This window comes from Panthera uncia, assembly GCF_023721935.1.
Source record: "Panthera uncia isolate 11264 chromosome B2 unlocalized genomic scaffold, Puncia_PCG_1.0 HiC_scaffold_24, whole genome shotgun sequence".
Lineage (NCBI taxonomy): Eukaryota > Metazoa > Chordata > Mammalia > Carnivora > Felidae > Panthera > Panthera uncia.
In genome coordinates this window covers 20596998-20607947 of record NW_026057580.1, presented here as the reverse complement: position 1 = coordinate 20607947, position 10950 = coordinate 20596998, and the positions used below count along the sequence as shown (strand labels likewise).

Below are 10950 nucleotides of genomic sequence, written 5' to 3'. Positions count from 1 at the left end.
ATTTTTCAAGGTAAGCATTAGCTCTACACTACAATTTAACCCTTACACCAGGACCTAGTTAACTTCTTTGGAACTAGGTTTGGTTAAAGGAACTAAAGTAACTGGTATGGTTCTGTCTCCCAGCTGGACCCCAACTGATGTAATTAGGGAGCAGAGAATGTCCTTACAGTGAAACCTGGTGGCAGCAGCAGAAAAGCCAGGATGCTCTCGCCATGGATCCAGTCCAGAGAACTAGCTCAACTTAAGGTGTTAAGTGGGAAAAGTGCCAGCTTTGCTGTTTCCCTTCTGAGGAAGGGTCAGACAGCTGGACAGAGAGGGAGGGAAGAATAGGGACAGAGAGTGGGGTTTAAATCAAACCATTGCTCTCTCAAGTTGTTGTTGTTAAATGCAAAGATTCCCTGAAGGACTGAAACATTCAGCCCAAAACAAAGAGCTATCACCCAGATGGGAGGTCACCGGGATTCAGACTGGGAGAAGGGAGGGAAAGGATGGAAGATTCACACAGAGAGTGGTGTGCCATAATGTGTGGAAAGTGCATGGAGGCACATTTCAAGGAGTGCTTTGAATTCCAGGTTGAGATTAGATATTACTGTCTTATAAGCAAAGAGGAGTAATGGAAAGGTTTAAACAGAGCGTTATGACTCCAGGAAAACAATCAGGCAGTGCATGTGGGGTAGGTAAGAAGGGTCCATCTGATCAACGTTACTCATCATCAGGCAAATGCAAATCAAAACCACAATGAGATATCACCTCATACCCGTCAGAATGAAACAAAAGGTGTTTTTTAATCAAACAACACAAGAAATAACACAAGAAACCAAAAGTGTTTTTAATTCAAAAAATTAAAAGTAGAATGGCCCTGTGATCTGGTAATTGCCCTACTGGGTATTTACCCAAGGAATACAAAAACACTAATTTGAAGAAATACATGCACTCCTATGTTTATTGCAGCATTATTTACAGTAGCCAAGATATGGGAACAGCCCAAGTGTCCACTGACAGATGAATGGATAAAGAAGAAGAGGTGGTGTATATATATATATCTATATTTAAATCTATAGATATGCAATGGAATATTACTCAGCCATAAAAAAGAACAGGATCTTGTCATTTGCAACAACATAGATGGATCTAGAGAGTATAATGCTAAGCAAAATAAGCCAGCCAGAGAAAGACAAATACCATATGGTTTCACTCATATATAGAATGCAAGAAACAAAACAAATGAACAAAGGGAAAAACAGACAAACCACAAAACAGGCTCTTAACTATAGAGAAAAAACTGGGAGGTGGGGGAGGGGAGAATACAGGAAATAGGTGATGGAGATTAAAGAGTACACTTATCACGATGACCATTGGGTGATGTATGGAATTGCTGAGTCACTATATTGTACACCTGAGACAAATAGAACACTGTATGTTAGTTATGCTGGAATTAAAATAAAAAACCTTAATTACAAAAATGGAGGGCCCATCTGAGGGCTGAGTTACCACCTAGGACCTTACTATGATGGTTCAGAGGGAAAGAGAGTCTAATTCGTGGAGTGGCTATAGGAATGGAGAGTAAGTGATGAGAAAGGGGCATTCCTGGCCAGAAAGAAAGTTTCTGTGTCTGTACTTTGTTGTATCTCCCAGATTACACAACCTCAAGTCTTGCACTGTACACATTTTTGTGTGAATAAATGCATAAATATTTCTTTTATATCAGTCTCTAAAATATTTTAGTAGTATTTGATTACTTACTCTCATTTTGTAGCAGCTTAAGAGTTTAAAGAATATTTAGTTACTACCATCAGGGACAGTAAATAATGCAACTTTCCTTTGTATATTTTAAGGTGGAACTCTGATGTATGAACAATAGGGACAGAGAGTGGGGTTTAAATCAAACCATTGCTCTCTCAAGTTGTTGTTAAATGCAAAGATTCCCTGGTCAAAATTCCATGGTCGAAATTGATGGAATGAATCTGGTAGAGACCAGAGCTATCCTAAGATACCTAGCTGCAAAATATGACTTGTATGGAAGGAACATACAGGAACAAGCCTGGTAACAACAATCACTTCTTACTTAAAACAAACAAACAAACAAAAAGAATATCTAACCTTTAGGCATGTTAGCAATCGTAATAGATGCTAGATTAATCATAATAGACGATAGATTAACTGAAAATTCTTTTCTTATTTTTTAACTTCATATTATGGGAAAACTAACACACATCAAAGGAAAGAGAATGGTAAAATAAACCCTATTTACACAATGGTTACTTTCAACAATGATCAATTCATGGCCAATTACACAGTTTATTTCATTTTCTGATTCTTTATCTAGTACAAAAGCAAGGACAAGAACCAGTGAGGGAAATGGGACTCTTTCTCATGAAATCTGTTGTTTGCCTCCACTAGGTGGGAGTAAAGCACAGGGTAAAACACAAGAACGAACAGATTTGGGGCATGAATGTGAACTTGATTCCAGAAGTATCTTTTGGAAACCACCTCGCTAGTCTCCGGCACACCAGATAGCTTCCCAGTCTCCTAGACAGTCTAAATTCTCACGTACACACACCAGTCCTTTTGCAATGGGCAACCTGGTCTACAAACCAGCACAACAGTCTTGTCTTAATCTGGATTTTATTTTGTTTTGTTTTATTTTATTGTATTTTATTTTATTTTATTTTTATTTTGTTTTGTTTTGTTTTATTATTTTTTATCTGGATTTTAAAATAGCAACCCTAAATTGTAAATTATTGCACGGAATTAGAAAACCATTAGTTGGTAAACAACAAACAGTCCATTTTTACCAAATGTGGTGTGTTTTAAATAAATTTCTCATCGTTTTATTCACAGAATGCATTTATTTTCAGAAGCTTAGCTTTAAACTTTTTAGTGCAGTAAGATTTTTGAAATGCATCTTGTATTTTTAAATCTTAAAATAAGTTTTCTCTTGCTTTCTAGCAGATTCTAACTGCCAAATTTCTGCTGATTACATCCCTGCAGTGTATTTTAACACATTCTTCTGTCTCAGTATTTCCTGGCAATTAGTTGTTAGATATTGAGGTTTTATCAGACTCAAATACTAGTGGTTTTTGCAAGGCTATTTCATAAGTATTGGTGCATTCCCTTATCAGGAAGCAAAAAAAAAAAAAAATGTCTGCCCGTCTACTCTTTATGATCTTAACAGCCATTGGCATTCAATGCTATCATTCCTTCTGTATTTATTATCTAGAATACTCCTATAAAGAAAAACTCTCCTTTACTATCTGGTTACCTGGAGTACAGTTTCTCAAAAGAAATGCTAGACCTTTGTTTACCAATTTTCCAAATGAGTTGGCTCACCTGCATCCTACAATTAATTATTGTTATTGTTCTAGTATCACTGTGATCTCATGGATTTAAGTACCTTTGATGTGTTTCAATTCATGTTAGTTGTTATTCTTATTTATGCTCAAATTGTCCTACCTTTGGCCAGTGGGAGCCAAGTGGCTCCTGGAAATGTTTGACCTTGCTCTAGTGGTCTCTGATAACTCCCTTATTACCTGGTGTAATATGATGATCCAAATTAATCCTGTACATCTCTTGTTCCAGACCTGGACTCAGCCATTCCTTGAAGGAGCTGTGGTTTTTAAGTACATCTTTCTCACTAATGTTTAAAATGGAAAATGAACTAATAATTTTTAGGTGCCTTCACTGGTATATCATTATAATGAAACCTTGTATGTGTTACATATTTTATATTTTAAAACTCTTTCAACTACGTAATCCCCAAATAACCCTAATGCTCAGAATGCTACTCTTCTGGCTCTCTACTGCTGCAGACACTTTCTCTCACGGTTCTGTGAGTTGACAGGGATCCGCTGGATGGCTCTAAGAGTCTCTCATGCAGGTCCTCACTCATATGTCAGGCACCTGGGTTGGGAGAGCTGGAACAAAGGGCCTGGCAGGGTCTCTCTCTCCCTCCACATGACTTCTCCCTGAGACCAGCTTGAGCTTTTTCTTCCATGAGGTGGCTGACTTCCCTTAGAGCAAGTATGGAAAAGGATCGGGTAGAAGCTGTAAGGCTTCTTATGACCTAGTCTTAGAAGTCTCAGAACATTACTTCCCCACATTGTGCTGGTCAGGCAAGTCCCTAGGACCCATTCAGATTCAAGGGGAAAATGAGACTTAGTCTCAGTGGCAGGAGTAGCAAAGAATTTGAGACCATTTCAAGAGACTCATTGCTATTCTAGGTTAAAGCTAAAAGAACTGTGGCTCCAAAAGATTAAGAGATTCACTGTGGAGCAGGACAGAGGTTTTCCAATGCCCAGACCAGTAGTAGTCTTTTCACTATGCCATGGTGCCTCGCCTAATGTAGTACCAATTTTTCTGTTCATTCTGGCATAGAGATGTGAGTGGCAAGGGGAAACCTGTCGAGTAAGTTCTGTGCCTTCCTAAATTGTTCTACTAAGTTTGAGAACCTTCAATCCAGATGGAGATGTTGTTGGCAGCATAGAGGTCCCTAGTTACCTCCCCCCACCTTGTATAGACATGGGTAATTTCATTGTTATAACATTTAAGCAGCCAAATACGATCTTTGCCTAATTTATTACTTTAGGACTATTTTAATACATTGTGTTTTAATTAGCATTCATGTCACAGGGTTGAAATTCACACCCACATAATTGCTCACATACTTTAGTCCTAGAATTTTCCTTATTTCTCAAATTGATCTTAATATCTCAAAGAAATAACATGCAAGTAGAAATACTTGCTTTTAACTCATGAGACATTGAGATACCTGCTAACTGGGCAGGTTAAACGGAGGCATTAGTTAACATGCTTCTTTGGCTCATGAAATTATGGTTCCTTTACCTGGAACTCTTTTGATTTATCATCCCTTCTCTAGGATTGACATGTATGTAGAGGCCTTGAAGGATCTGAGTGACATGATTATGTTCTTTCCACTCTCTCTGCCTAGAGAGAAGGCGATGAATCTTGAATACATCCTTCAAAGAGCCACTACAAGATTCTTCCCTGTCTATGAGAAGGTAAGTGACAAACTTCTGCCCTGCTCTATGACATGGATCAAGGAGGAGAAAAAAACAACTAAACTGAAAATAAAGAATGTTATTGGTGGATAAAGGTCCCAAAAACACTTTGTGAAAGCAAAATTCTTCCCCCAATTACAGTGATAAGACAAACCTGCCCTTCTTCCTCTCACTCTGGTCTTCTGCATTATATATTTTTAAGGATTTCATGCATAATTCCAGGAATATTTGTAGTTCTAGTGCTGACAGAATTTCAGTTACTTGATTTGATTATGGAATAAAACAGAGTCTTATAAAGAGGATTCCAAAGGGAAAATTCCACACTAATTAGAGAGGAGGGGGTGGAAAGGATGGATATTACTTCTAAAATACACTGGATAGTACAGGGCCCAGGACAGTTTATAAGGCTTATCAGAATTCTACACAATATTTTAAAATTAAGTTAAGAAACAAATTGTTATAAAAATAACACTATTTTTCACCTGTCCCCACATTTTTAACAGCTGAAAATAATGTCTGAAAAGCTTGAGCTTTAAGAAAATACTTAGTGCCAGTCCTAACACAAGGGTTGGTTGACTTCTTTAGTATCAGTGCTCTTGACCTCCAGCTGCATTCATTATAATATCAGTCAACATAGGCAAGCATCATGAAAAATGTTAGGGGTTTGGTAAAAATGAGACAGATCAGTTTTCCAAACCTAACAGCAATGCTGGTTTAATCCATCCTTTCTGGGTTGAGTACCAATGGTTGTAATTGAAGGATTTAGTACATACATTGAAATATATTTATATCAACAATTTTACAGCTTAATCATATAATGTAGATTGTTTATTTGATATTTATGTATTTTGTATAGATGATTGATACTCTACCTTCCTAGGTTATACTTTTTCATGTATTATATTAGGTGAGTTATCAGTCCCCTTGGTCCAAGATGGAAGATGAATCAAATTGAATAGTCTATACCTCAGACTTTCTCAGTATCATTTGTTCAAAATCATTTAAAAGATAGTCTATGGGGCACCTGGATGGCTCAGTCAGTTAAGTGTCCAACTTCAGCTCAGGTCATGATCTCATGGTTTGTGAGTTTGAGTCCTGCATTGGGCCCTGTGCTGACAGCTTGGAGCCTGGAGTCTGCTTCAGATTCTGTTTCTCCTTCTCTCTCTGTCCCTCCCCAGCTCACACTCTGTCTCTCTCTCAAAAATAAATAAATGTTAAAAAAAAAATTTAAATAATCTATTCTGGTGTAATTAGCATATAATTTAAGAGATTTTTATCCTACAGTTTCACCAATAGTGGCAATGGAATCAATGTTTAACACCGCTATTCCCAGGACTTAAGTGTTTGTTGTGGGATACTATGAAAACCAGAGACTTCTCTGGTGGTTAAAAATAGTATCAACAACATCATCACCACCAAAACAGTGCTAATCCTATGATGGCTCATTTTTGTTTTGTGCTTACTTTGTGCCAATCACTGTTCTATACATTTTACATGCATGATTCCATGTAATCTTCATAACTCCATCAAAGATGTGCCATTGTTATCCTCATTTTGCAGATGAGGCAACCAGAGCTTAAAGAAGCAAAGTAACTTGCCCAGTGTCATACAACTAATAACACTGAATCCTACAGTCAGGTCTCTCCAACTCCTGATCCCATGTCCAAGCAACACAAAATCACAGAGGTTTAAGGCTAGAAAATACTTTAGTGACCTTTCTACTCCAACCTTTTATATTCAGTTGATTTTAACACAAAGTGACCCATAAGTCAGAGCCTTATTAGAAGAAAATTTTCAGGGTGCTTGGGTGACTCAGTCAGTTGAGCATCTACTCTTGATTTCAGCTCAGGTCGTGATCCAAGGGTCATGGGATCAAGCCCCACCTCTTGGGGAGCCTTAGTGGGGAGCCACTAAGCATGGAGCCTGTTTGAGATTCTCTCTCTCTTTCCCTCTGTCCCTCTCCCTCTCTCGCACACACACACTCTCTCTAAAATAACATAAAAATTTTAAGAAAGAAAAGAAAATTTGTTTATAGAAATGAGGCATGTGTCCCTTTGAGAATCGTGTTCTCCCACAAAGAGCAGCAAATCTACGGAGCCTGTCCTGAGATGGTGCGAGGAGAGAATTATGATTGCAGACCCAGGAGAGCCACCAATCCAGGCTGTGAGGCGTAAAATTGTTCTATAAAGGTTCGTAGAGAAGGTACAGGGGATATAATGGAAAGAAGACAAAGGTATATGTGAGATTAGGCTGTTTCTGATGTTCAGAATACTCAGGAGGGTTTGGGCTAGTCCACCTCTTTTAGATGAACAAACCGAAGCCCTCAGAGATGGGATTTACTTGTGCTCACACAGCTAGCCAGTGGCCAAGATTAGGGAACTAGGTCTCTAAACTTTTAGAAGACTTTCTGCCAACCACACTTACTTTAAATTATCTTTCTAGGTATAATCCCTAAATCCTCTAATTCTTTTCAACTATGATGCAGGCACTAAGAGACCACGGGCAAGATTTTCTTGTGGGCAACCGGCTGAGCTGGGCCGATATACAGCTCCTTGAAGTCATCTTAATGGCTGAAGAGTGCAAACCCAGTGTCCTCACAGGATTCCCTTTGCTACAGGCAATGCTCTCCAAATAACTCCCAAGAACTGCAGGAAGAATGAATCTTTATCATTTGCTTATTCTTTCATTCAGTCATTCTCATTCTTATTCTCATTCTTATTAGCATTTAAGAACCTACTAACTTCTTTGTGCCAAGCTACAAAGATACCCTCAATGAACACATCTAGTGGATGAGACAAGCACATAGACAGATAACCTCAATATAAGGTAGTAAATTTAAAAACAAAGTAAGATACAGGAAAGTAGAGGAAGGTCATGTGGGCCAGCATGGGGATCTGGGGCAGACTTCTGGCAGGACTCAAGTCTCAAAGGTTTTGCCCAGAATGTAGCAGAACCTCAATAAAATGGCTTTCTTTCTCTAGATAAGGTGGCAGGAAAACATTTACGATATTCTCGCCCTAACACAGCAATTGTTTAACAATAACCAGAGCCACTGACTATACTCTTGTGTGCTAAGCATTGTACCAAGCACTGAAAGCACATTACTTCATTGATTTTATTTCATCCTCAAATGGGTAGGAAACGACTCCAAGAGGTCAAAGAACTTTCTTTCAAGTCACACTGTCAGTAGGTGACAGGACTGGTGCACAAACCCTCAGTCTGACTGATTCCATGGCCTGCGTTCTAAGACACTTTGCTATGTTGGTGGATTTCTTTCTAGCCTTTTAAATATATGCGTATTGAAAATAGTTGTATTCCAAGTTATGGTAATTCTGCAGTCTCCATTTCCCACTTCACGTTACATTATATGCATGTTTTGGTATTTTTATTTAGTTTGCCTCATTTTTATACAATATGGTATTATATTTTTGAACATTTTCATGATTATATAATATTCCAGTTACTGTGTTCAGAATAACTTACTATTTGTTATTTATTTTTGAGAAAGAGAGGGAGAGAATAAGCGGGGGTGGGGTGGGCAGAGAAAGAGAGGGACAGAGAGAATCCAAGCTGGCTCCTCAGTGTCAGTGCAGGGCTCGGTGACACAGGGCTCCGTCTCACAAGATCATGATCTAAGCCAAAATCAGGAGTCGGACACTTAACCAACTGAGCCACTCAGGTGCCCCAGAAAAACCTAACTTAAATAGTGAAAATCATAACAACTTAAATATTCAATACCTGAGGAATGTCTACACAAATGAAGATACATCTATTGGGTAGAATTTTATGCACTTACCTAAAGGCATATTTTCAAAGATTACATAACAACATAGAAAAATGCTTATGACATAAAATCCTTATGACTTCAGGACTTCTATTTATTAGTTATACATCAGGATACTCTGGAGTATTTGCTTTTATGAACAATGCTGCAACAGCATCTTCATGGTTATAAATTTTTCCATATTTAAGATGATATCATTAGGATGCAATCTGAAAAATGGGGTCAGTTGGTTACAGCCTATGAACAGTTTTGTGGTTCTTGAGAAATATTGCCAACTTGCTTTGTACAAGGCATCATAATGTATGAAAATTCCATTTTATCCTCTACCTCCACCAGCCATGAGGAATATAATTTTTTTTTAATTTTTTCTTTTTTTTTTTTTAATGTTTATTTATTTCTGAGACAGAGAGAGACAGAGCATGAGTGAGGGAGGAGCAGAGAGAGAGGGAGACACAGAATCAGAAACAGGCTCCAGGCTCTGAGCTGCCAGCACAGAGCCCGACGCGGGGCTCGAACTCACAAACCATGAGATCATGACCTGAGCCGAAGTCAGTCTCTCAACTGACTGAGCCACCCAGGCGCCCCGTGAGGAATATAATTTTTAAACACTTTCTCTCAGATGCAAAAATGTGCAATGTTTGTATTTTGTCTATTTTGCCCTATTCTCTTTTCATGGATAGTATACTTCTGCATTTTAGGAGTTCAAGGCCAGAATCAGCTGCATTCCCACAATTCACAAATTTCTCCAGCCTGGAAGCCAAAGGAAGCCTCCACTAGATGAAGGCTCCATTGAGACCGTGAAGAACATATTCAGATTTGAACGTGGCATGTTTCTTAAAAACATGGGTACTATAGTAGCCGAGTATTAACAAACGAAGAGGTCTAAAGGCCTCAGCACATCTCACTTCACATTTGTAGCAGTACCCACAAAGGTATCATAAGGTCACTTTGATAAAGATAAGCAAAAGGAAATAAACTACCTAATACTGGCCTGTAAATCAGACAACACTTTTTCTGTTTATAAAACAGTAAAACACCAATCCATCAGAATCATCCAAATAAAGATTCTTCTGCATTCTACCTATTGCAAAAGAGTACAATCCTGAGTAAGCCAATGGGTATTGAAGACTTCTTTAAAAAAGGAAAAGCCCCACATATATACCAGCCATCACGCATTTCCACATCCTTTTGGGAAAAGTCCAGGACAGAGCATAGCTTCAAACTAGTTTCTTAAACGTTCAACCACTAGAGTCTTTTACAGATAGAGCATATATTTTTATCATCAACTTCACACTTGGTTTCTACTTTAGTAATCTAAACTTTGAGTGTAAACTGTTGTCAGTCCAAATCTGAAGGGTCTTCTCAGTCATCTCTATAGTCAGCAAATACACACAGAGCACCCCAGTGATAACCACTTTTTCCAACCTTCTTATGGTAACAACCTCTTTGCACCATTAGGGTAAGTGGGATTTTTTTTTTTTTAAGTAGAATATTTTTATTTGGTTAAACTCGTAGGCCCCTTCCTGTCTTCCTCCCTCCCTCCCTCCCTCCCTTTCCTGAATTACTTATCACTGGAAGTCTAATAACTTCCTCGAAAGTCAGTGGGGAAAGGTAACTGAACACAAGCATATCAACTCTGCTCTTCTCAGCTGGGGCTCCACTCACCATCTCATGTAAAGAGTGGGTTTGAAATCTGACACCCCTGAGTAAAGACAACAGGATCAAAACTGCGGGCTTTGAGAGCTTTAAGGGACCTGGTCAACCATTTAGTCCAAATTCCTCCTTAAGGATGAGAAACTGAGACCCAGAGAGAGGAAAGACCTTCCAAAGAACATGCAACCAGTCAGTGGGAGAACTGGGCTGGAACTCAGGTCTCTTGATGTTCAGTCTGGGGCCTAAAAGTAAGTGCCCTGGACATGAAGTCATAACTATTTCTAAAAATGAAGTAGTAACTTGGGGACAAAATCATTTTTGTTTCAGAATTATTACTGTTTCAGTGAGAGAGAGTATCTGCTCCTGAGGGAGAGTTCTGGCTTAAAAAAAAACAAACAAAAACCTCCTTTCCAATCACTTGCATTAATAATTGAGCATTTAAATGTTAAAAATCACTTGAGTATATATGGAGAGGACATTAAAATGAGAAAACCA

The 10950-nt window shown here is 38.4% G+C and overlaps 1 protein-coding gene across 1 annotated transcript in view; it reads left to right on the top strand.

The window, feature by feature from the left end:
* The window catches only part of LOC125938214 (glutathione S-transferase-like), a 14560-nt gene extending 6907 nt beyond the window's left edge, over nt 1-7653 (top strand). The window contains exons 3-5 of the mRNA XM_049653219.1: nt 4375-4378; nt 4877-5018; nt 7504-7653. Of these exons, the coding sequence (XP_049509176.1) occupies nt 4375-4378; nt 4877-5018; nt 7504-7653 (296 nt within the window). The remainder of the gene's footprint in view (nt 1-4374; nt 4379-4876; nt 5019-7503) is intronic.
* Nucleotides 7654-10950: the final 3297 nt, after the last annotated feature.